At 41.7% G+C, this 27,928-nt stretch overlaps 1 protein-coding gene across 1 annotated transcript in view; it reads right to left on the reverse strand.

Moving 5' to 3' along the window:
• Positions 1-740: 740 nt before the first annotated feature.
• Positions 741-27,928, reverse strand: part of LOC125459503 (inositol 1,4,5-triphosphate receptor associated 2-like) — a 44,212-nt gene continuing 17,024 nt past the window's right edge. Inside the window, exons 7-12 of the mRNA XM_059651843.1 lie at positions 23,968-24,028; positions 16,868-16,921; positions 10,259-10,417; positions 7,040-7,157; positions 5,305-5,355; positions 741-836 (exon numbers count right to left, since the gene is read on the reverse strand). Coding sequence (XP_059507826.1) covers positions 741-836; positions 5,305-5,355; positions 7,040-7,157; positions 10,259-10,417; positions 16,868-16,921; positions 23,968-24,028 — 539 coding nt within the window. The remainder of the gene's footprint in view (positions 837-5,304; positions 5,356-7,039; positions 7,158-10,258; positions 10,418-16,867; positions 16,922-23,967; positions 24,029-27,928) is intronic.

Here is a 27,928-nt window from a genome sequence, read left to right on the forward strand (position 1 = left end):
AGGAAGTTACACCAACAACCAATGACAATTTAGCAAAACAAAGCTAATTATCAAATGTGCTTGTGCCTGAATCTGACAGAGACGGTAATGCTGCTTTTGACCCTTTTGCAACTTTGTAGGTTTCCAACTCAGATTTTTTTTAAACTTGGCCATGTTTCCTCAATCGCCCATACCCCCACCTCAAATCTTGTCACCTTGAGCAGTTCAGCTGGTTGTTGCGACACGCCTGGATGGGCAGTGAAAGAGCATACTGTGCTGTTAAATGGGCAGCACTGATGAAATGCTGCACTGTTGGAGACGTCATCTTTCAGATGAGACATTTAACCATCTATTTTCATACGGGTATAAAAATCCCATGATACCATTTGATGAAAATCTTGGTAATGTTGGGCCAATATATATCCCCAACCAACATCATAAATAATAGATTAGCTGGTCATTATTAAACTGAGTGTGGGAACTTGATGTAAACAAATTGTATGCTGGGTTTCTGAACTGGAAATATCAACCTGGATTTTGTGCTTAACTCTCTGGAGTGGGGTTTGACGCTGACTTTCTGATTAAGGGCCACGGTTGAGATTGTAACATCGTTTGTACATCCACTTATTTTGATTTTGCTAAGTGGTCTACTCTTTGCAGCTGTCAAACCCAGATAGTTGAGAAAAAAGTGCTAAGGGTTTTGAATCCCAATGCTGCCTAACTACCTAACAGGTAGTGTTTGACTGCAGTTACTGGAGGCATTACAAGTATTTACTTACAGTCAGGTCAGCGTTTTCCGTTAATAGTTCATCTATCTGATAGTTTAGCTTCCGCATATCCTTCTCAATCTTTTCATTCTGCACAGCAAATGAAATTAAAATATTGAGTTGTATTCTATATACTAATACATGAACGGTACAGTGGTAAGTCTTTCATTTGGACAAGACAAAAGTTAACAACCACAAGGACGCAAGAGACAAATCAGTATTTGTTTGCACAAAGCAAGGAGTCATACCTAGAATGAAGGAAGATGGTTGTGTTTGTTGGATGCCAGCATCACTGCCCAGCAACACTGCAGGAGTTCTTCAGGGTAATGTTGTAGGCCTAACCATTCTAAAATGCTTTATCAATGACCTCCCCTCTATCATAGAGTCTGAAGTGGGCATGTTTGATGATGATTGGACAGTGTTCAGTGCCACGTGCAACTCCTCAAATGCAAAGCCATTAGTGTTTATATGCAGCAAGACCTGGGCAACATCCAGGTTTGGGCTGATAAATGACAAGTGTCACATAAGTGTGAGGCAATGGGCATCTCCAACAAAGGAAAACTTAACTACCCCCTTTTGACATTCAATTTTATTACCATCACTGAATACACAGCCTTCAAAAATCTTAGGGTTATCATTGTTCAAAAAGCAAAATGGATCAGCCATAAAAATATTGTAGCTACAAGACGGGCTCAGGGGCTGGGAATTCTATAACGAGTAGCTCTCCTCCTGACTCCTCAGTCCTGTCCACTGTTTCCAAGGCATAATTCAGGAGTGTGATGAAATGTTCTTCAATTGCTTGGATGAGTGCAGCTCTAGGAACACTCAGGAAGCTTGGAACAATGCAAGACAAAACACCCCTCTTGAGTACTCCATCAACCACCTTAAACTACCACCACAACTATTCACATCATGGCAACAGTATGTATCATCTACAATTGAAAGGCAGCAGTTTGCCACAAATCCTTCCACTGAACTGTCCAGGTCTATTACATCTAGCAGAGGGATCTGCAACCTATGGCTTTAGAGCAACATGCAGCTCTTTCATGATAATAAAATGTGAGGCTGGATGAACACAGCAGGCCAAGCAGCATCTCAGGAGCACAAAAGCTGACGTTTCGGGCCTAGACCCTTCATCAGAGAGGAGGATGGGGGGAGGGAACTGGAATAAATAGGGAGAGAGGGGGAGGCGGACCGAAGATGGAGAGTAAAGAAGATAGGTGGAGAGAGTGTAGGTGGGGAGGTAGGGAGGGGATAGGTCAGTCCAGGGAAGACGGACAGGTCAAGGAGGTGGGATGAGGTTAGTAGGTAGCTGGGGGTGCGGCTTGGGGTGGGAGGAAGGGATGGGTGAGAGGAAGAACCGGTTAGGGAGGCAGAGACAGGTTGGACTGGTTTTGGGATGCAGTGGGTGGGGGGGGAAGAGCTGGGCTGGTTGTGTGGTGCAGTGGGGGGAGGGGATGAACTGGGCTGGTTTAGGGATGCAGTGGGGGAAGGGGAGATTTTGAAACTGGTGAAGTCCACATTGATACCATATGGCTGCAGGGTTCCCAGGCGGAATATGAGTTGCTGTTCCTGCAACCTTCGGGTGGCATCATTGTGGCACTGCCGGAGGCCCATGATGGACATGTCATCAAGAGAATGGGAGGGGGAGTGGAAATGGTTTGCGACTGGGAGGTGCAGTTGTTTGTTGCGAACTGAGCGGAGGTGCTCTGTAAAGCGGTCCCCAAGCCTCCGCTTGGTTTCCCCAATGTAGAGGAAGCCGCACCGGGTACAGTGGATGCAGTATACCACATTGGCAGATGTGCAGGTGAACCTCTGCTTAATGTGGAATGTCATCTTGGGGCCTGGGATAGGGGTGAGGGAGGAGGTGTGGGGACAAGTGTAGCATTTCCTGCGGTTGCAGGGGAAGGTGCCGGGTGTGGTGGGGTTGGAGGGCAGTGTGGAGCGAACAAGGGAGTCACGGAGAGAGTGGTCTCTCCGGAAAGCAGACAGGGGAGGGGATGGAAAAATGTCTTGGGTGGTGGGGTCGGATGTTATTATTTAGTAGTGTCTGGAAGGAATGCCTCAGGCCAAGTGGGATGTGGAACTGGTGATGGGTTTGATTTACAGTTATTTATTGAGCATTTATTTCCCAACCCTAAGTGCCCAGAAGGAGTCACATATAGGCTAAACTAGGCAAGGATGGCAGATTTCATTCTCGAAAGAATATTAGTCAATCAGCTGAGTTATTACAACAATTGACAATGGTATGGTCACCATTTGGCAAGCTTTTTATTCCATATTTTATTGAATTCAAATTTCCACTACCTGCAATGGTACCAGAATATTACCACAGAGTTCTGAATTATTTGTCCAGTGACATTACTACAATGCCACCTACTGTTTGAGAGTAATCGGGAGAAATTTGACTGGATGAATATACAGGGGGAGAAAGAAATCAGTGGGTTTCAAGTCAGTGATATTTGAGTCAAAATGAAACTCTGAACAAAAAAAGCATATGCCTGACCTCTGCTGAAGCAACAATTAAACTTATTGTGTTCATTATTTACATCTCATTTGTGACTCCTAACCTGGTTGGGTTTCAGTAACATGGAAAACACCTAAAAAAAATTAAGTCAAGAAATATAAGAGAGTGATGCTTTTACAGTGGGGATAAAAATATCAATCATACTGATACACTTTTCACTTTCAAATTACTTGTTTAACAAAAGGCATTATCATGTACTAAATACACCTGTTCAAATGGTATAACTAGAAATGGTTGTAGATAACTCCATTAAATTGAAGAACAGAGTTTATAGTTGCAAGTTTTAATGTAGCTGAGATGATAAATTGTTCTGAATATGTTATTAGGAGTCCTTTTAACACAACCCATAGACAAAGGAGACGCAGGATATGGCATGTTTGGATTTTCAGAAGGTTTTTCATAAAGTCCATACAGGAAGTTAGTTGATAAATTTAGAGTACATGGAACTAGGGGTAAATAAATCAGCAATGTGAGCAATAATTAATTTAGAGAAGCAGAGAGTAGGAATAAAAAGATCACAGGCAGGAGAACCACAGGGTTACGTCCATAAATATTTTGGACTTGGGGACCAATTGTAATATTTCCACATTCACTGATGATGACACCAAACTGGTGACAATGCAAGTAGTGAGGGTACAATAATTTAGATAGCCTAAGCGAATGGGTTAGAACACGACAGATGGAATACAATGTAAACACGTATAAAGTTATTCACTCTGACAGAAAAACAGAAAAGATAGGATGAATCTTAAATGGAGACAGCAGGTATCAGAAGTGGAGTGTCCTTTTCCATGTGTCGTTAAATGCTTAAACATAATTGCAGAAAACAGTGAGAAATATACGTTGGCAATCATTTCATGGGTATCTGAATACATAAGTAAAGATGTTTTGTTTAGAGCAGTAGAGTACTGTGTACAGTTTGTTCTCTTTAGCCAATGAAGGATATATTTACCATACAGAAAGTATAACAGATTCACCAGATTAATCGCTGGGATGGTGGGATAGTTTTCTGAGGAGACCGCGAAGAAATGGTCTGTATTCTCTGGAGTTTCAAGAGATGATCTCATTCAAACTTACAAAATTCTCACAGTATATGCATGGTGGATATGGACTGGCCGTTCCCCCTGGCCAGTGCCTATAGAATCAGGGACATATTTTTAGGATAAAGCACAGACATCATTTAAGTCTGAGATGTTGAGGGCTTTTTACATTCAGGGTGTGGTGAATCTTTCTTGCAGATAATTCCTAACCAACCACTAGACACTATCCACTAGACCAATTATCTTATGTATATGGCAACAATAACTTGTATTTATTTAACATCTTTAATGCAGTAAAAATTCTCAAGGCAATCCACAGGAGCATCACCAAACAAAATATGACACCAAGCTGTAAGGAGATATCAGGGAGAGCGCCCAAATGGTTAACTGAAGAAGCAATTTTTAAGGAGGTGCTTAAAGAAAGAGAGACAGAGGTGAGCTACCAAAGAAGTTTATGGAGGAATTCCGGAGCTTTGAGCCAGATAGATAAAAGGTACAGCAACCAATGCTAAAGTAATCAGAATCAAGAATACACAGGAACGGAGGGAGTTCAGAGACCTCAGGGGGGTGCAGGACTGAGGAGGTTACATAAATAGAGGTTATATAATTAGAGAAGTCATAAATTAGTTTGAAAACAAGAATGCATAAAGAACAATATAGTATGGGTACAAGCCCTTCAGTCTTATGTTCTTATCCCTCTATTCCCTGCCTATTCATGTATCTGTCGAGATGCCTCTTAAACGTACAGAATTTTACAAGTTAAGCTTTGATGGACTGAGAACCAACATGAGTCAGTTAGCTCGGGGATGATACATGAATGTAAGTATCTAAGGAACTTAATCTTAAATGAACTTCAGCAATTTATTTCCATTTCTGGTATCTAATATTTGAATATTTCTTGAGAATCAGAACATCCATTAATGGTGAATTGTTGTGATACCATTAAATTATTTTTATAATTCCTGTAAACAGATGCAGAAACTTCACCTACCTTTTCAAAAACAGCCCACAACTGTGCAACAAGTACCTCATTCTCCTTATTCTACAAAGAAACAAATCAAGTTTTAGTTACTTTATTGAGAAAATGAAATATCAGTAATCCTCAGATAACAAAACGTCCAACACGATCTGCACCACTATTCAGGCTTGGCCTGCTAAGTGATAGATAACAATCAATAACATTGCTGAACCCCACAATAGGAATAGGCAGGCATTTATCACTGACCAGAAATGTAACTTAACCAGGCACGTAAATACAGTGGTTGCATAAGTAGGTCACAGGTTAGGAATTGTGGAGTAAGTAACTCACTTCCTAACTCAACAAAGCTAGCACCATTTGCAAGGTTCAAGTCAGGAATTATGGAATACTCACCAATTGCATGGATAAGTGCAGCTCCAGTAATTCTCAAGAAGCTTGGCATCATCCCCAATTATATAACTAGCTTGACTGGAATTTTATCCCACATTATACATTCACTGCCTTCACCAGTGACACACAGCAGAAGGAGTATGTACCATCTGAGACAAATTGCAACAACTTGCCAAAGCTTCTTCAGCAGCACCTCCCCACCTTTATTAATAGGTTTGGAAGGTGCGAAGGAACATTATCACTTGAAAGTCATCCTCCAAGCCACACACCATTCTGACCCAGAACCATACTGGCACTCTTTGCCTGATGGTAGGTCAAAATGTGGGTTTTCCTTTCCAAAGTTTGAACTGTTACAATTAATGTTATGTAAGTGCCCTTTGGAAAGGAAAGCCCACATTTTGACCTACCATCAGGCAAAGAGTGCCAGTATGGTTCTGGGTCAGAATGGTGTGTGGCTTGGAGGATGACTTTCAAGTGATAATGTTCCTTCGCACCTTCCAAACCTATTAATAAAGGTGGGGAGGTGCTGCTGAAGGCAATCGGGGCAATAAATGTTGGCTTTGCAATGCCTGTACCCTGAGAATTAAATAAAATATTCATACAAAGAAGTTGAGCCAATAAAGTTGTGGATTTTCTTCAGTACCCAGGTGGAAATCTATGGCTATATTCAGAATACAAGATATTCCATACCTGGCTTTTAATTACTCAACCAAGTTGTTGGAAAGTCATATTTAAAATGGATACAAGCCTTTGTGTCAGGCAAGAGAAACTATTGCTGGTAGTGGTGCTTACTATTTAACTAATGAAGCTTACTAACATAGTGAGTGATATGATGACGGTCTTCAGTTATGGATAGAGAGTGAAGAAGATTTTTGGGTAATTATAAGGGGCTTTGATGGAATAAATGGGGAAAAGCTACTTCTGTTGGAAGGAGGGTCAATAATCAGAGGACAGACATTTGATATAGAGATAAAGTAAAAACTGAGAGTAGGAGGAGGTCAAGCAGCCCTTGAGGCTGTTGTGCTTCATAAACCTAATTCTATCTTAGGATGATTTTGAATCACAGCTCCCAATATTCCTCCCAATCCTTATATGCTTGAATTCCCAAAAATCTATCTATCTCTGATTTAAACATACTCAATGATTGAGCATCCTCAAATTTCTGACATCGAGAATTCCAAAGAATCACAACCATCTGGCTGAAGAAATTTTTGTGACATACAACAGAAGAAACATAGGAAAGTCAAAGAAATATTTTTATAAAATGAATTATGATCTTTTTGTACTACGTAGGACTACTGGTTTGTGAATAGTTTGTTGTGCTGCGATCCAAATATTAGATTGGCTCTGCGCGTACCAGTTCTTTGCAATGTGCCTGCAGCTGACAAACTTTCTCCTGTGCATTCCTTCCTGCGGTCTTTGCTTCTTCCAAATCTTCCACCATACTTCTTAAACTGCGAAGTGAGCTTTGAGAACTGAAAATCAGAACAGACAACTTCATTGTGTTAAAATTTGAAGAAACTGAAATTCTTTTGTTTAATTTTTCACATTTTTTCACCCCAAGACATAAATCCCTCACGTGTGAACTTTGGATTAGATGGATAAGTACAATATATGTTTATCCTGTTTTGTACTTCAGCAAGGATACATTGGCCTTGGAGAGGATGCAGTGCAGATTCACCAGAATGATGCAGGGTCTTAAAAGGCTAAATTATCAAGGCATAGGTTGCATAAGAGGAGATCTGGATGCACTTTGGCATAGAAGATTAAGGAGTGGCCTAACTGAGATGATCAGAGTTTAGGAAAATTAGAGAAAAACTTTACTCTGGTGGAGGAGTCCAAAACAAAAAGGAAGAACCTTAAAATTTAAGCTAGGCCATTCAGGGGTTGTCAGGATGCAAAACATACAGTGAAATTTGGAATATTTCTCCATGAATTAAGGAGGATGCCAGTATGGAAGCTGGTTAATGGTGAATCTGACTCAGGGATCAGGCAGTCTCTGAAGTTTAAAAAGGAAGAATACGAAACATCCTTCTAGTTCTCATCTCCCCTCATTCTCCACAACAACACTATTGCTAACCAAGCCAATCCATGATCCCTATACCCATAGCCCTAATATATTCCAAATGAACATATGTTCCAATATGAACATATTCACCAACACATACCTTGGTCCAAGCCAATCTATGCCTTTAAACAAGCAGGAATTCATTGTCTCACATCAAACAGTCCACTAACAATTGAAACTCTTAAATCAAAATATAACATGGTAGTTACCCTGCTGTGATATTAAATGTTTGTGATGTTAGTGGTGAAATAATAATTTACTAATTGAAACCCTCAGAATTATGTTGACAGAGTGAAATAACAGCATTTTTCAAACACTTCTGACATCTTTTTCAAAGGCTTAAAGGGATTAAAGACAGGATTCGATGCCTTGATAGGTCTTTTTCATAGCTCCATTTAACTGGTTCCCTTGACACTTCAGACAAGTCATCTGAATATCTAGATACCTGCCTGCGACAGCTCCCTTTTACATGTTGCCTTGATACTTTTGACAGGTCCCTGTGAAAGATACTTCTGACAAAGTTAATTAGGCAGGTTGATTGGCAGTTCCAGTGAACTTGACAGTAATGTGTTTATGTGTTTTTTACACACATTTATGCACACTTTAACAATTTTAAACAAAACCTTACCTCCGCCAAATGATACATGACCTCCACCCAAAATACCTTACCTCCCACAAAGGTGGCCTGGAACAAAATCCAAGTGCTATCCTTGCTATACAAACAAATCCAAAGTTCAGACCTGTTCTTGTCGGGTCTGATCTGCATACCAGGGGCATTTGATAATTTAAGACCATCAAAATTCTCCTTCAGTGCATGCATCTGATGCTTTAAATGGCTATCTGCATCTGTAAAGCATACAAATGTAAAATGCACCCAGACCCACTTCAGCTCTTGTGACAGAGGGAATGGTGAATAGTTTTTTAACCAATCTGCCATTTTGCTATGATGCTGCTCATCGTGACAAAAAAATCATCGATTTTGTTGGGCAAGGGTAAATGTTATAGATTCAAGTTATGTAGATGGAGTTAAGATGTAACAAATCATGGTCAATTTGAATGTGGAATAGGCTCAAGGGACTTCCTGCTGTTTCTAAACAGATGACTATGCAGCATTGTCTGGAAATGTTCACAACCATTTCTAGAAGAATGCTTGATTGTTGACCAGTAACAGAATCTTTGGTAATTCTTCCCCTGCCTACTGTGAAGGAATTAAGTTCAGGTATGACATCTGAACCATTGCCTTGTCTGAAATCAACAATCACAAGTGAGTCCAGGGATCTTGAGCTTTTTGTGAAGTGTAAGGATTAGTATTACATTTATCGATAAAGTCACTGGTCAACAAAGAGACTTCAACCGAATATGATCATGTCTCAAATAAGAGGTAACAAGGTGTGGAGCTGGATGAACACAGCAGGCCAAGCAGCAGAGGTGCAGGAAAGCTGACATTTCAGTTCTGACCCGAAACGTCAGCTTTCCTGCTCCTCTGATGCTGCTTGGCCTGCTGGGTTCATCCAGCTCCGCACCTTGTTATCTCAGATTTTCCAGCATTGGCAGTTCTTACTTTGTCATGATCGTGTCTTTTCTCCTTTAAGCTACTGATGAACCTGTTCTGTTCTGCTTTACTTTTTAGTTAGTGTCAGCTGTGGTTCACCGGGAGGTATCTTGTGTTTAAGTCAGAAAGTCACAAATTCAAGCCACATTCCACAGGTTACTTGGTATCGAAGCTGATAATCCTGTGCACCACACTGTTGGAGATGTCTTTTGGTTGAGACTGAGGTTAAACTGAGTTCCATCCACACACTCAGATATTGTGTGGCATTGTTGATTTTATTTAGTATGATTTATTATTGTCATGCATACCAAGTTGCAGTGAAAAATGTCTTACATCGTACTATACGAGTGCATTAGGGTAGCAGAACAGAATGCAGGATACAGTATAACAGTCACCAAGAAGGTGCAGAGAGAGATTGACATTCACATTTGAAAGGTCTTTTTAAAAGTATGGTAACAGTGAGGAAGAAACTGTTCTTGAATATATTTGTACATGTCTTCTGTCTGACAGAATAGGGTTAATAGAGAGTATAACCAGGGTGGGAGAGGTCTTCGATAATGTTGGTTGCTTTCCCGAGGCAGTGGTAAGTGTACATGGAATCAATGGATGAGAGGCTGGTTTGGGTCATGATTGGTCTGTATTCACAATGTTTTGAGGGGCAGGGAAATTCTCTCCACTGTCCTACCCATAACTATCCCTCAGTCATCATCACCAAAACAGAATAATAGATCATTTTCACATTGACGCATACGGCGCTTATTATGCATAAACCGGTTGCAATTTTCCTCATGTCACAGCGGTGAGTACACTTCAAAAATATTTCATTGACTGTAAAATGCTTTGAGATGTCCAAACATTGCAATATTTACTAAAGAAATGCAAGAACTTCCTTTCTTACTTCCAACCTAATACAGATCCATTTTAACTTCAGAATGAAAACATTTTCCTTGGTGTACCTCATCAATTGGCCCTTTAACTTTGAGAGTTCCTTTGTTAGTTGCAAGTTTGTCTCATCTGATAACTCCATGGCCTCCTGGAGACTGGCGTTTTGCTCTCGTAACTTCTGGTTTGCATATTTCAGATCGGCAACATCACTGATTAATTCATTGCTTTCTCTTCAAAAAAAAGCAGAGAAACACATATACAACTAAAGCACCACTGAGTGACTTGAGGTGGTACTCAACATAACTTGGAAAAATTGTTCAACTCAAGCTTATAAAACACTGATTATATTCCAGCTAGATTAACCAGAGAAGATTTACTTGAATGGCATCAGGGATGAGTAACTTCAGTTATGTGAAGAGAGTGGAAGACTTGCAATTACTTGCTTTAGACCAGAGAAGGTTAGGAGCAGATTAGTTAAAGGTAATAAAAGTCATAAATGGAGGAAATAAAAGAGAAAATATTTCCATGGGTAGAAGACTCAATTAACAGGGTATGCATTTGGAATCATATACAGAAGAATCTAAGGCAATATGAGATAAGCTCTTTTTGTACAGCAAGTTATGATGATCTGGAGCACACCAACTAAAAAGGTGGTGAAAGCAAACTCAATTGTAACTTCCAAAAAGGAATTAGATAAAGTTGAGGAACTGAAATATATGCAGGGATACGGAAACAGCAGGGTAGTGGTACTAATTGAACAGGTCTTATAAAAAAAATAGCACAGGCAAAACTAGCAATCCTTCAGTGTGGTTTGAGGTAATGCATTCCAGATCTCAAAAACTCATTTCATCAATAAATTTCTCCTCATTTTCCTCCTGATTCTTTGGGCAGTCACCAATTTAGCAACTAAACACGTGTCCTCTGGTCACTGGCCTGGCTGCCACTAGAAATAGTGGCCTGGATTTTCTGATGATCCGACAATTGTTTCTGTAGTGTAGATGGAAATCAACTGCATGTTGAGACCCCTACAGAATCCCAAAGTCATAGAAGTTGTAAAAGTCACACAGTGTGGAAAGTGCACATTTGGCTCACTGATAATGGGAACTGCGGATGCTGGAGAATCCAAGATAACAAAGCGTGGGGCTGGATGAACACAGCAGGCCAAGCAGCATCTCAGGAGCACAAAAGCTGACGTTTCGGGCCTAGACCCTTCATCAGAGGGGATTCAGAGTCTGGAATGTATAAGTAGTCTGGGGGAGGTATGTTCGGATGGGTGCACAGTGAATTAACAGGCAGGTTTAATTGTTAACTTGGAGCTGTTAACTCACTGTGCACCCCTCCGAACATACCTCCCTCAGACTGCTTATACATCCCAGACTCTGAAACAATATTTCCCCACCCCTACCATCCAGACGTCCTTCTGCCACCACCAGATTTAACATTCCAGCCAGCACTGGACTTATGTCATGACGCCTGCTGAAACTAATAATTCTCTGTCCCCCAGGACTTGAGATTTGCCTCCTCCGGGATCCAAAATCCTTCTCTTCCTGGAGTCAGCAATCCCTGATACCAGAGACACCCCTATTTCACCACACCTGATGTTCACACATTTAGACCTGACATACGCCCACCTCCACAATCAGACCCGTTATCCATTTCACTCCCTGAGACTTGACACTCATCCCTTCCTTGGAATCAATACCAATGCCTATTCCTTCTAATCCCCAATGCCCAACAATTCCACCCCAATAGATACAACATGCACACCCTCCACAACCAGTTTTAACAACCACTTCTTCCCAGGACCTGACAAAACTCCTCCCTACTCCTGTATTTCCATATAGGACCCAACATCCACTTTGCTTCTTCCACTGAACTTGAAACATCTTCCAACCTTGGCGAACACTCTTCCCCAGACCTGACATCCCCAGTACATCCCAACCTACCCTAAATATTCCATAACTTATCTACCATCCTATCCACCTTGCACTGTGGCACTCTACCACCTGGCAACCTACTGTACACTTCCCTTTACATACTTTCCCTTTCACTGTAGCTATCAAAGTGGCAGTCTGTGCTGCTGCACATTTATGTCACAGAATGTGGCAACTACTGTCATGAAAAAGGGAGCATGGTTTGACTTGCCCCAACTATTCTACACTGGGAGGGGCCTGTTGGACATGAGTTATGCTCCACATTTCTGAAGAAGCCATGATCAGAATCTCCTGCTAGAAATGCAGAGCTCTGTCTTAACAGAAAACAGCAGGGATGGTCTAGCATCTGAAAGTGATTACCTCTCCTCAGAAAATCCACCACATTTTTCCCTTGTACTGTCTTGAAGCCTTGCATAATTTTGAATTCTTCCATTGAAAATCCTTCAACCTTTTCTGCTTTAAGCGCAAAAAGCTCATTCTCTCTGATTTCTCCAGTTATTTGAAATCCATCATCTCTGATACCATACTTGTATAACTTCACATACAGCAGTGATTATTTTACAGTGCTGATTATTCTACTGGACAAGTAATTTAGAGAACATGAATTCTATGCTAGTTTGAGAATGTTAATTCAGTTTATAAAAATCTGGAAACAGAAACCTAGCATCAGTAAAACAGATCCTGAAGTTGTTGAATTGTTTTAAAACATAACTTCTTCAATGTCTTTTTCAAATGGAAATCTTCCATCCTTACCTATTCTGGGTTTATATGTGAGCCCAGTGTCACAGTAACCTGGTCAACTCAGACCTGTTTGTTTAAGTGTCAAATGAGTCACTCAAATGTCCCATTATACATAAGAACAGAAGAAATAAGAGCAGGCGTAGTCTATTCAGCCCCTTGAGCATGTTCCATTATTACACATAGACAATGAGGGACATGAATTCGACTGGGACAACACATCCGTAATCACATAAGCCAAACAGAGACATGCCAGGGAATTCATGCAGGCCTATATTCCAACCAAAACTCCATCAACAAAAACATTGAATTAGGCACTGCGTACAAACCACTGAGAAACAGAACCAGAAGTAATACCAACCACGCCAGCAAACTGAGGCACATAAATAACAAGCGGGACAGAATGCCGACGCTTCACTGAAGGCGCACTGACGATGTTACCTAGCAGGGTAACGAAACGTTTGCAACCAAACCCGGCGGCTTGGTAAGCAAGTCTATAACTTCATTATTCAATCTTCTCTGGGATTGATCTGATCATAGACTGAAATACAATTTCCCACCTGTTCCATTCATAACTCTAGACTCCCTTGCAGATTAAAAATCTGACTAGCTCAGTTTTAAATATATTCAATGGCCCAGCCAACGCTACTCTGTGGAATGGAGGACTCCATACATAAATGGTCATCTGTGAAAATAATTTCAAGCCCAACAACTCCCACAGCTACCTAGAACACACCTCCTCCCACCCATCCTCCTGCAACAATTCCACCCCCTATTCCCAATTCCTTCGCCTCCGCCGCATCTGCTCCCAGGATGAGGCATTCCACTCTCACACATCCCAGATGGCCGCATTCTTCAAGGACCGCAACATCCCCCCCGCAGAGGTTGAGAACGCCCTCGACCGCGTCTCCCGCAACACATCCCTCACCCCCCGCCCCCCCAATAACCGCCCTAAGAGAATCCCCCTCGTACTCACATACCACCCCACCAACCTCCAGATACAACATATCATCCTCCGACACTTCTGCCATCTACAATCTGACCCCACCACCCAAGACATTTTTCCATCCCCACCCTCGCCTGCCTTCCGGAGAGACCACTCTCTCCGTGACTCCCTGGTCCACTCCACACTCCCCTCCAACCCCACCACACCCGGCACCTTCCCCTGCAACCGCAGGAAGTGCTACACTTGCCCCCACACCTCCTCCCTCACCCCCATCCCAGACCTCAAGATGACTTTCCATATTAAGCAGATGTTCATCTGCACATCTGCCAACGTGGTATACTGTATCCACTGTACCCAGTGTGGCTTCCTCTACATTGGGGAAACCAGGCAGAGGCTTGGGGACCGCTTTGCAGAACACCTCCTCTTGGTTTGCAATAAACAACTGCACCTCTCAGTCGCGAACCATTTCAACTCCCCCTCCCATTCCTTAGATGACATGTCCATCATGGGCCTCCTGCAGTGCCACAGTGATACCACCGAAGGTTGCAGGAACAGCAACTCATATTCCACTTGGGAACCCTGCAGCCTAATGGTATCAATGTGGACTTCACCAGCTTCAAAATCTCCCCTCCCCCCACTGCATCCCAAAACCAGCCCAGCCTGTCCCCGCCTCCCTAACCTGTTCTTCCTCTCACCCATCCCCTCCGCCCACCTCAAGCCGCACCTCCATTTCCCACCCACTAACCTCATCCCGCCTCCTTTACCTGAACGTGCTCCCCGTCCATCTCCCCACCTATACAATCCTCTCCACCTATCTTCTTTTCTCTCCATCTTTGGTCCGCCTCCCCCTCTCTCCCTATTTATTTTAGAACCCTCACCCCATCCCCCTCTCTGATGTAGGGTCTTGGCCTGAAACCTCAGCTTTTGTGCTCCTGAGATGCTGCTTGGCCTGCTGTGTTCATCCAGCTTCACACTCTGTTACCTGTGAAAATAAATTTGTCTTGATTTCCTCCTTAAACGGAGACCCTTTATTCTGAAGTTTCCCTGTCGTTCCAGATTCGTCCACAAAGGGGACATCCTTTCGGCATTAGTGATAATGGGAACTGATGAAGGGTCTAGGCCCGAAACGTCAGCTTTTGTGCTCCTGAGATGCTGCTGGGCCTGCTGTGTTCATCCAGCCTCACATTTTATTATCCTTTCGGCATTAACCCTGTCCATAAGATAACCTTGCATTTGTCCAAACTCCAATGAATACAGACCCAATTTCTTCTCATAAGCTATGGCCTCCAATGAGGAGATAACTTGGTGAACCTTCTCTGAACTGCCTCCAATGAAAGCATAACTCTCCTCAAGTGAGGTGACCAAAAGATGCTGTATTCTGCACGCAGTCTCATCAGTACCCTGAACAACTGTAAATATAAAGTTCTATTTTTTTCACTCCTTCCCCCATCAATAAGGTTAACATTCTATCTGTCACCCTAATTACCTGCTGTATCTGCATGCTAACGTTTTTATGGTTCATGCATGAGGAAACCAAGATCTCTGAGTGTGCAGCAGACTCCAGTCTCTCTCCACCTTCACTATTCTTCCTACCAAAGTGGAGAACCACACTAATACTCCATTTGCCAAATTTTTGCCCACTAGCTTAACCTGTTTACATCCCTTCGCATACTTCATGTATAATCCTCAGTAATTCTGACTCTACTTGATTGTTTCATGATTTACTGAAACTCCAGCTATCATTTCCTTAATTTTCCCATTGATAAATGTTCGGCTAACTAGCCATTAATTTTCTGTTTCAGTCTCTTTTGAATAGGGCATTATCTTTGCAGTTTTTCAATTCAATTAGACCTTTCCAGGGCCAATGGAATTGTGGAAAATTACATCAAGGTATCTATTTTCTCTGTGGTCACTTCTTTTAAGACTGTAATCTGGTAACCAGATTTGTCAGTCTTTATCTCAATTCATTTTTCTAGTATTTTTTCTCTCACAACTGAGGTTATTAAAAAGTTCTACCATGTTGATAGCCTTTAATATTCGGCTATTCTTGAAATGTTATTGCGTCTTTGACTATTTCCACATAGTACTTGCTCAAAGTCTTTCCCACATTCTTTTTTCCCCATTATTAATTCACCAGTCTCACCATCTAATGAACCAATATTTACTTTAGCTACTCACTTCTTTTTAATAAACTTGAAGAAGTTCTTGTCTGTTTTTATGTTTCTTGCTTGTTTGTTCTCATATTCTAATTTCTCTCTCGTTATTATTTTCAGTCATTTGCTGGATACTGAAATTTTCTTAGTCTTCTGGCGTAGCACTAGTATTGTTTCTTTAACAATTTTAACACCATAATTAAATCTTTGACAGGTTAATTCAGGAAGTTAAGAGGAGGGCTGGACTTCTCAAAAAATGGAATAAACAATAAATGCCAACTTTCTCAGTAAGCAATCGATACAAAATAAATCGAGGATCCATTTTTTTCTGAGCAGGAGTCTGTGTTTTTCTTACAATGCACACGAATCTGAACTGAAAATAAAATTACAGGAGATTTTCATAGAAGTATTTTACAAAATCATGGTATTGGCATCAGATAGTCTGAAACATATGAATGCAATAAATGTTAAAAAATTCAGACAATTTGGAGCGTTGTCTGGTTCCTTGAGTTACACACTGCATCATAGTCAGACAACGCAAAGTATTAACGAGCAAATGTATCATATTCAAATGCTGTGTGGTGGTGAAGTCAGAACAATGACTGCCTGGCCTCTTCCCAGTATCATCACTGCAAAGAGTTAGCAACCTTGACAGGACATGTGTCTCAAGTAAAGGCATTCAGAGTCTATACTCTGAAGACCTGGAAAACACAACTATCCCTACCCTGGAAGGTCAAGTAGCTTCCATCTTCCCAGCCAGGCTCAGATGCCCAAATACAGGAATCTTCTCCATTACCATGGGCAAGAGAGATAGGTATTCCAAATTCACCCAAGACCTCCATGCAAGGTGCATCCCTTGCTGCACCTGATACAGCTGTGTGGATCTCAAAAATCTATCTACTTTCTCACCTGTTGGAAAAGGCTCCTACTCTCTTGGTAAATGCGTGGTCACTTTGAAAGTATCTGGAAAAACAGTACAAATGATCACTGAGTAGGTAGGATAGAAAATGAAAACATGTTAATTTGAGAATTATGAGATAATAATGTTATAAACAGAAAGGTGTGTCGATTAGAATACATTCCAGGACAATTTTAAAGATTATGTAAATCTTGACTAGTTTTTCCAGAGTGAATTATGAAAGATTATTTCCAGTAGCAAAAGGGTCAGTAACCTAAGAAGACAGACTTGAGATAATTGATAAAAATGCCAGTGGGAGATGAGGATTGTTTTTAATATATCATCTGGAATGTGCTGCCTGAAAACATAATGGAAATAGATTTAACAGTAACTCCTAGAAGTGAACCAGGTAACTACCTGAAGGTGAAAAATTTGCAGAGTTATGGAGAAAATGCTGGGATGTGGAACCAATTAGGCAATTCTTGGAAAGGCCCAGCACAGGCACGTTGGATTGAATGGCCTTCTTAAAATCATACGAACGTCAGACATAGGACTCAGCCCATTGAGTCTGCTCCACCATTCATTAAGATCATGGCTGATCTGATAATTCTCAGCTCCATTTTCCTATCTTTTTCCCATAACCCTTGATTCCCTTAGTGACAAAGAATCTACCTATATTAGCCTTAAATATACTTAATAACCCAGCCTCAGTAGTCAGTTTGGTAAAGAAATCTACAGATTCACAATGCTCTGAGTGAAGAAATGCCTCCTCAATTCTGTCTTAAATGGGCACCCTTATTCTGAGATTGTTCTATTTTGCGGAGCACCTGCATTCTGTCTGCAAAAATGACCTGACATTCCATTTGTCTGCCACTTCAACACATCACCATGTTCTCTGGCCTATCTTTCTGTCTTGGGCCAGCTATAGTGCCCCAGCAAGGCTCAGCGCAAGGTGGAAGAACGGCATCTCATATTCTACTTGAGATTCAGATCTCAATATTGAGTTCATTAATTTTAGAGCCTGAACACCTTCTCTGCTCACCATGCCAACACCCTAGGTTCTGTCATGACATAGGCTGCTTTCAGCACTGCTAACCCATTTTCACCTACTTGTGGTCCCCCACTATCGAGTTTTCTTTCTCCTTGGCAGACTGTCATCCATCTATATGTCTGCCCAACTGTCATTCTCTCTCTCTCTGGGTGCTACTTTAACTAAGCACTAACTTCTTTATCCCTCCCAGCCCCTGTCATGAATATAAATATCACCTTTTACTAGCTACTATTCTTAAAGAAATTCATTGGACTCAAAACCTTAACTTTGCTTTCTCTCTACAGATGCTGCTAGACCTGCTGAGTTTGTCCAGCAATTTGTTTTGCCTGAGATTATGCTCTTTGGTCAGAGACTCTCCCACAAGGGGAAATAACCTTTCTGCATCTGTCCTGTCGAGCCCTATGTTCTCAGCCCTACCTCTCCTCTCTCTATTTATTTCTGAGCTCCCATCCCCCTGCCCATTTCTGAAGAAGGGTCCTGACCCGCAATATCAACTCTTCTGATGCTGCCTGACCTACTGTGTTCCTCTGGCTCCACGTTGTGTTATCTTTGACTCTAGCACTGGCAGTTCCTACTACCTCCAAGAATGTTGCCTGTTTCAATTAGGTCACCTCTCAATCTTCTTTGGTGTAATGGGTATGGCCTAATCTACTCAACCTCTCCTGGTAAGACAGTCCTTTCCACTTGGTATCAACCTAGTGAACCTTGATTGTACTGTCTCCAATGCCAAATCATTTACTTAGATATGGGGCCCAAAGCTGTTCATAGTATTCCACTTGTGCCTTATACAGCTTTAGTAAAACCTCCCTACTTTTATGTTCCATTCTCTTAAATAAAGGCCAACTTTTCATTTGCATTTTTTATTGTCCAGTGAACTTAGAAGCTAGCTTTGTGCGATTCATGAATGAGGATTCCCAAATCTCTCTGTTCTGTCACTTTTTGCAGTCTTTATCCATTTAAATAATATTCAGCACCTTTAGTCTTCCTGTCAAAATGCATAACCTCTCATTTCCCACGGTACATTCCATCCATCAAGTTCTTAACCTGTACATATCCGTCTGCAGACTCTCTGTCATCCTCACTACTTGCCTTTCCATCTAATTTTGTATCATCTGCTGACTTTTCTCATCCAAGTTATTAATATATGTATCATAAATAATTGTGCCCTCAGCACTGATCCATGTTGCATTCCACTAGTAACTGGTTGCTAGTTCAAAACTGCCCCTATTATTCCAATTCTCCATCTTGTTAGTCAATCCTCTATCCATACTACCACACTACCTCCAGAACCACGAGTTCTTATCTCGTTAAGTAACCTAATGTGTCTCACCTTATGAAATGCCTTCTGAAAATCCAAATGTACTACATCCACTGCTTTCCCTTTATTTATCCTGCTTGTTATTCTTCAAAGAATTCAATAAATTTATCAGGCATGATTTCTCCTTCATGAAGCTATGTTGATTCTGTTTGATTGTATTCTGTATTTCAAAATTGTTAATCCACTATTACATCCTTTATAATAGGCACTAACATTTTCCCCAATAGCACACGTTAGCTAACTGGCATATAGTTACCATATTTTGTTTTCATCCTTTTAAAATTTTTATTTTTTCCATTTGTGGAAGTGGGCATCGCTGGCTGGCCAGCATTTCTTGCCCATCTCAAGTTGGCCTTGAGAAGGCGGTGGTGAGCTGCCTTCTTGAACTGCTGCAGTCCACCAGCTATAGGTTGACCCACAATGCCATTAGGGATTGAATTCCAGGATTTTGATCCAGCAACAGTGAAGGAACGGTGATATATTTCCAAATTAGGATGGTGAGTTCTTGGAGGAATACTTGGAGGTGACGGTGTTCCCATATGTCTGCTGCCCTTGTCCTTCTAGATAGAACTGGTCGTGGGTTTGGAAGGTACTGTCTAAGGATCTTTGGTGAATTTCTGTAGCGCATTTTGTAGATAGTACAGACTGCTTCTATTAAGCATCGGTGGTAGAGGGAGTGGATGCTTGTGGATGTAATGCCAATCAAGCAAGCTGTTTAGTCCTGGATGGTGTCAAATTTCTTGAGTGTTGTTGGGGTAAAGGTGCTACATTGGCAGTTTTCCAGTGCTCTGGCACCCTTTCTGAAGCTAAAGATTCCTAAAAAATTACTGGTCATTCATCCACTTACTCTGTAGTTACTTTTTTTAATATCCTAAGTGGCATCCCATGAGATCCAGAGGTCTCACTGGTCTCACATTTTCTCTAGTGACAGTTATTGTATTTATTTCCTGCTGATTTTCCCCTTGAATCACTGATTTTGGGACACTGTTCATGTCTTCTATTGTGAAGATTGATGCAAAGTATCGAAACAAAGACAGAAATTACTAGAGAAACTCAGAATTCTGAACAGAGGTCACTGGGCTTGAAATGTTAACTCTGCTTTCTCTCCGCAGATGCTACTAGACCTGCTGAATTTTTTCTCGTAATTTCGGTTTTTGTTTCAAATCTTTAGCATTCGCCTTTCTTCCTTTATTTCGATGCAAATTATTTATTCAATTCCTCTGCCATTTTCTGGTTCGCACTTTATATTTAGCCAAGCTCATTCTCTAAGCAACCTTCTCTCTTATATTTTATATATGCAAAGAAGTTCTTCATTTCGATATTTTTTACTAGTTTATCCTCAAAAGATTATTGGCCCCCTCGTCACTATGTTAGTTATATTTTGTTTGTTTTTACACCTTGCCCAATCCTTTGGTTTACTCTAAAATTTTCCACATTGTATATTTTTCTTTCAATGTGATGCTGTCCTTAACTACCCCAGTTAACCAATGTTGGCTTACCCCTTTACTAAAATCCTTCTTCCTCATTTGCATATATTTCTGCTGTGAACCATCAACTATTTTCTTAAACATTCTTCCTCAACCATTTTCACTGCTAACCTCTTTTCCCAATCTATACCAACCAATTTTGCCTTCATTCCCTTGTAATTACTCTTATTTAAACTCAGCACAGTTGATTCCAACCCATGTTCCTCTAGCTCAAACTGAGTGCTAAATTCTACTTTGTCATGGTCACTATTTCCAAGGGTATCTCTTACACTGATATTATTTATTAAGCCTACCTTATTAAAGATCACTAGATCCAAATTGACCTGATTCTTGGTTGGATCTATGAAATATTGTTTTACACACTATCCTGAATGTACTCTATAAATTCTTCCTCACGGCTACCTCTGCCAACATGACTATACTAATCTCCAAGATTAAAATCATCCATGATTAATATACTGCCTTTGTTACTTGCCCTCATTACATCCTAACTTATTCCCTGATTCACTGTATAGCTACTGTTAAAGGGCCTGCAAACTACTCCTGTCACTATTTTCTTGCCCTTTTTACTTCTTACATCCAGTAATATGAATATCATGTCTTCCAATTCAAGATTATTTTTTGCCATTATGCTTACCCCATTCCATATCAGCAATACTACCCCACTATCCCTTTATTCCTACCTAAACTTTTGACAAGTCACATGCCCCATAAGAATGACGTTGTCCATGGATCTTCCAATTGCTTGACAATTCAGTAAACAACTCTGCTCTCATGCTAACATTTCTGTCCTTGGTCTGCTACAATGTTCTAATGAAACCCAGCACGAGCTGGAGGAACAAAACCTTATTTTCCACATAGGCACTTTACAGTGTCTGGCAGTTAAAATTGAGTTGAATAAGTTCAGTGAACAACCTCTGTTCTTCTATTTTTCTTACATCCCCACTCTCCTGAGCCGTGACTCATTGATTTTGCTCTCACGAAAGCAAATCCATTTTCTCTTTCCCATGCCTTCAGTTACATCTAGTTTACATTGCTATCCCTCGTTAATATTGTCACTCACTTTGATTTTCCTTTTCCCTCAGAGGGCTGTGTGACTTTGATACTCTCCACCCGAGAAGTCAACACAGTAAGGATCATTGAATATTTAAATGTGGGGGGGAAAAGATTCTTGTTAAGCAATGGAATCAAATGTTATCAGGCAGCAGTGTACAATCGAAGCACAAACAGGTCAACCATGATCTTATTGAATAGGAGTGTATTTGAGGGGCCAAATTAGTCTACTCCTACTCAGAGGCAGAATATTAAAATATGGTGGAAGGGTGATGCACTAATTAAGGGATTACTTCCAATTGCTCCTACTCTTCCAGCTCCTTGTATTTGTCCAATGCGTTTTTGAAAATTATTATTGAATTTGATTTTGCCATTCTTTCCCTTCATCATTTTAAGAACCTTAATTATATGCCCCTCAAATTCTGTCCTTCTCCAGTGAGGAAAAAAATACTAGTTTCTCCATACAAACTAAAAGCCTTCAAGGCCAGTTAACAATATCCTATACATAGCCTCGGATATGCTGAACTGGTTTTGAAGACTCTTGGCTGTGACCTGGGATATCTGAACCCCCCTACTGTTAAGGCTATAACAAGATGGCTACCATTGCCAGAAGAGAAATTGCAAAGCTTTTCTACCAACTTACAGCAAACACATGACTACAATAACACAGCATTCTTAACCATTTCAAACAAAATATCAGATTTGTTGATAACAAAGTGTGGAGCTGGATGAACACAACAGGCCCAGCAGCATCTCAGGAGCACGAAAGCTGACGTTTCGGGCCTAGACCCTTCATCAGAGAGGGGATGGGGTGAGGGTTCTGGAATAAATAGGGAGAGAGACGGGGAGGTGGACCGAAGATGGAGAGAAAAGAAGCTAGGTGGAGAGGAGAGTATAAGTGGGGAGGTAGGGAGGGGATAGGTCAGTCCAGGGAAGACGGACAGGTTAAGGGGGCGGGGTGAGGTTAGTAGGTAGGAAATGGTGGTGCAGCTTGAGGTGGGAGGAAGAGATGGGTGAGAGTAAGGACAGGTTAGGGAGGCAGAACGCAGTGGTCGAGAATGCCCTTGACCGCGTCTCCCGCAACAAATCCCTCACACCCCGTCTCTGCTACAACCGTCCCAAGAGGATCCCCCTCGTTCTCACATACCACCCCACCAACCTTCCGATACAACGCATCATCCTCCGACACTTCCGCCATCTACAATCCGACCCCACCACCAAAGACATTTTTCCATCCCCACCCTTGTCTGCCTTCCAGAGAGACCATTCTCTCCATGACTCCCTTGTCCGCTCCACACTCCCCTCCAACCCCAAAACACCCAGCACCTTCCCCTGCAACTGCAGGAAGTGCTACACTTGCCCCCACACCTTCTCCCTCACCCCCATCCCAGGCCCCAAGATGACTTTCCACATCAAGCAGATGTTCACCTGCACATCTGCCAATGTGGTACACAGCATCCGCTGTACCGGTTGTGGCTCCCTCTACGTCAGGGAAACCAAGCGGAGGCTTGGGGACCGCTTTGCAGAACACCTCCGCTCGGTTCGCAATAAACAACTGCACCTCCCAGTTGCGAACCATTTTAACTCCCCCTCCCACTCCTCAGACGACAGGTCCATCATGGGCCTCCTGCAGTGCCACAATGATGCCATCTGAAGGTTGCAGGAACAGCAACTCATATTCCGCTTGGGAACCCTGCAGCCCAATGGTATCATTGTGGACTTCACAAGCTTCAAAATCTCCCCTTCCCCACTGCATACCAGAACCAGCCCAGTTCGTCCCCTCCCCCCACTGCATCACAAAACCTGCCCAACCCGTCCCCTCCCCCCACTGCATCCCAAAACCAGCCCAGCCTGTCTCTGCCTTGCACTGACCTATCCCCTCCCTACCTCCCCACCTATACTCTCCTCTCCACCTATCTTCTTTTCTCTCCATCTTCGGTCCGCCTCCCCCTCCCTCCCTATTTATTCCAGAACCCTCTCCCCATCCCCCTTTCTGATGAAGGGTCTAGGCCCGAAACGTCAGCTTTTGTGCTCCTGAGATGCTGCTTGGCCTGAGGTGTTCATCCAGCTTCACACTTTGTTATCTTGGATTCTCCAGCATCTGCAGTTTCCATTATCACTGATCAGATTTGTTGAGACAGTTTGTAAAAGTATTTTTCCCGATTTTACTCCAAAATCATTTTCGGTTGGCTAGGTACATACATTTTAGAGCTGCCCATCTCTTCCTCCAATGTTCCAGCCATTACACAAGAAGTTTCCTCTCCTGTCAAGATAAGCAGTTATAAAAATTCTGAGAAATTCTGAATTGTAAACTTCAAATTAGTTGACGCAAATTAAATGCCTCTTGAAACTTCTCCTAAAACATTCCGTTAACGACAGTACATTATTCACTGAAATTAAACCCTTCAAATGGAAAGTGGCCAATGGGACCAAGTAAATTCCACAATATAAGACCTGGCAACTCAGTTTCTTGCATGTGTTGCCGAGGATACCAAAACAATCCATTTAATTTACTGTCATAATGCTTTATATTTTGGTTCCATATAAAACCGTACTGGAGACTGAATTTATTCTTCATGGAAGGATTTACTTTCACTGATGCAAACAAATCCTCTAAAGTGGTAGGTGAAGTTGATAAGGCTGTATAAAATCGGACATATATAGCTGAACCTTAGAAGGTGATGAATCTGTGGAATTCTTTACCACAGAACTGTTGATGGAGTGTTGAAGGTTGTGATAGCCAGATTTCAAATCATTAAAGAAATAAAGGGCTACAGGAATAAGACAGGAAAGTAGGGTTGAGGATTATCAGATCAGCGATGATTTCATTTGAATGGCAGAGCAGATTCAATGGGCTGAATGGCATATTTCTGCTCCTATATATTATAGTCCTTTAGGCCAAGACTGAATTGTGTCACTTTTTGTGTTGTTACTTGCCATGAGTCCTCTTGTGACATCTCACCAAACTTGTGTCATTAATCACTTAACACAGCTACGTCACAATCAAGGTGTACAGCTGGATGAACACAGCAGCCAAGCAGCATCAGAGGAGCAGGAAAGTTGATGTTTTGGGCCTAGACCTTTCTTCAGAAATCATCGCAATCATGACTGATTTCCATCCATCTTACTACTTGCCATTCCTACAACAACTAGCTACTTGGCAGAGAAATGCCAAAAGGCTAGCATTCATTCATTAATTCATTCCTTTTGACTGTGCCATCTTTGAAAGACTGCTGTGTGCATCAGCAAGTGTTGATAGTCTAGCATTGCCCTTCAGAGGCAGCAGAATGGGACAACAGTCCCAAAGCTAGGCTACCCATTGCACATAGCCAAAGGCTCCCTTGCACATACATCCCCATTTTCTCAGCTCAGTCACTATTTAACAATCACGCCACAAACATTTTCTGGCCTTAGCTATGTCCCATCTGAACATCCTCCAAGTCTTTGCCACACTGTAACTAATACCCACAATATATCCACATCTTATCAGTAGTACTGGTTGGAGATTTTAATTTCCCTTGTCTTGGCCAGGCCACCCAGAGTGTAAAAGGCCTGAACAGGGTGGAATTTGTAAATTGTGTCCAAGAAAGTTTTCTAAATCAATATGCAGAGGGCCCTACTCAGGAGGGTGCAACACTGGACCTCCTCTTAGAAAACAAGGTCAAGCAAATGACTGCAGTGTCAATTGGAGAGCTCTTTGGGTCTAATGATCATAACTGTCTTAGTTTTAATATAGTAATGGACAGAAATAGGTTAAGGTGCTAAACTGGAACAGGCTCAATTTTGAGGCCATTAGGCAGGATCTAGCAGAGGTTGATTAAGTGAGTCTGAAGGAAAGGGAACAGCTGGAAAATGGGAGGCTTTTAAAAGTGTGATATCAAGAGTCCAGGGACAGTATGTCCCTGTTAGGGTGAAGGGAAAAGCTGATAGGTTTCGGGATCCCTGGTTGATGAAGGATATTGAGGTTCTGGTCAGGAAAGAGAAGGCATACATTGGTCTAAGTTTTCGGGCTCAGGTGAATCTCAAGATGACTATAAAAAAAGTGTAGCAGCACACTTAAGAGGGAAATCAGAAGAGCAAAAAGAGGGTATGAGATGGATCTGGTGGATAAGGTTAAAGATAATCCCAAGAGGTTCTACAGCTACATTAAGAAGTGGCTAGGGAGAGAACAGGTCCCCTTAAAGATGATTTAGAATGCATACAGATTACAAGAGAGGAGGTGTTTGCAGCATTAAAGCATATCAAGGTGGATAAATCTCCTGGGCCTGATCAAGTCCACCCTCAGACATTGTTGGCGGGGGGGGGGGGGGGGGGGGGGGGGTACTAGAGAAGAAATTGCAGCAGCCCTCGCAGAGATTTTTGCTTCATGTTTAGCCACTGATTAAGTTCCAGAAGACCGGAGCATGGCCAATGTTATTCCATTGCTAAGAAAGGCTGCAAAGACAAGCCAGGGAACTACAGGCTAGTGAGCCTGACAACAGTGGTAGGCAAGTTATTGGAGAGGATATGGAGGGACAAGATCAACTGGGGATAGTCCGCAAGGGTTTGTGCATGGGAGGTCATGTCTGAAAAATCTTTTAGTTTTTCGAAGAGATAATCAAGAGGATGGATGAGGGTAAGTTGATGTTATCTATATGGACTTTAGTAAGACCTTTGACAAAGTCCCGCATGGCAGGCTGGCCATGAACGTTAAGTCACATGGGATCCAGGGAGAGCTAGCTAACTGGATTCAAAATTGGCTCGATGGTCAGAAGTAGAAGGTGATGGTTAAAGGTTATTTCTCAGACTGGAGGCCTGTGACTAGTTGTGTGCCACAGGGGTCAATGCTGGGGCCTTTGTTATTTCTGATTTGCATAAATGATCTGGATGTGACTGGCATGATTAGTAAGTTTGCAGATGATACAAAATTAGGAGGCATCACTGACAGCAAGGAAGGTTATCAAAAATTAGAGTGGGATCTTAATCAAATGTGGAAGTTAACTGAGGATTAGCTAATGAAATTGAGGACAGATAAGTATGAAGTATTGCACTTTAGAAAATCAAACTCAGATGGGACTTATACAGTAAATGGTAAGGTCCTGAGGAGTGTTGTGGGACAGAGGGACCTAGAATTACAAGTACATAGTTCATTGAAAGTAGTGTCACAGACACAGTGGTGAAGAAGGCATTTAGCATGCTGGCTTTCATCAGTTGAGGTTTTGAGTATCAGATTGGGATGTTTTGTTACAGCCATATAAGTCATTGGTGAAGCTGCACTTAGAGTATTTTGTACAGCTTCGGTCACCCTGTTATAGGAAAGACATAGTTAAACTGGAAAGTGTGCAAAGACGATATACGAGAATGCTGCTAGGACTAGTAGGCCAGGATAGGAACTTTTTTCCTTGGAATGGAGGAGAATGAGGGGTGACCTTATTGAGATGTATAAAATCATGATGGACATAGATAGGATGAATGCATACAGTCTTTCTCTCAGGAATGGGAAATTGAAAACTAGAGGGCATAGGCATAAGGTGAGAGGGGAAAGATTTAAGAAGGACCTGAGTGGCAACTTCTTCGCGCATGAGTGATGTGTGTATGAAATGGGCTGCCAGAGAAAGTGATTGAAGCAAGTACAATAGCAACATTTAAAAAACATTTGGATAGGTACATAGATGGGAAGGGTTTAGAGGGATATGGACCAAATGTGGGTAATTGAAACTAGCTGAGTGGGCATCATGGTCAGCATAGATTAGTTTATGCTGAAGGACCCGTTTCTATGCTGTATTACTTTACAACGCTACCTTGTTACTGCCCAAAAGGGGTGTAGCACATACAGGCATGAAGTAGACAAACAAAGACAAACATGGGCTTTTACTTACACAAATGCAAAACATATCCAGTTTTCCCAATTAACTTGGTTTCTCTGTGTACAATTATGATTTCTTCAAAAATCGATTCTAACACCTTATCTATGGTATCCAGGTAGTTGTCCTACAGGGTGGAATCTTTTAGAACCTGAGTGATGTGGACTATGGTGAAGTGTGCTGCAGAATCACGCAACAAGTGCAGCGAGACTGATCTCAGTGTCCAGGCCATCTTTATTCCATCCTTTAAGCTTTTCAGAAGTGGTTTAGTGAGATTCTCACTAAACAGTGGCAAGATGTCAATTGATGGTGATAATTGC

This window comes from Stegostoma tigrinum, chromosome 17 (assembly GCF_030684315.1).
Source record: "Stegostoma tigrinum isolate sSteTig4 chromosome 17, sSteTig4.hap1, whole genome shotgun sequence".
In the NCBI taxonomy this organism is placed as follows: Eukaryota; Metazoa; Chordata; class Chondrichthyes; order Orectolobiformes; family Stegostomatidae; genus Stegostoma; species Stegostoma tigrinum.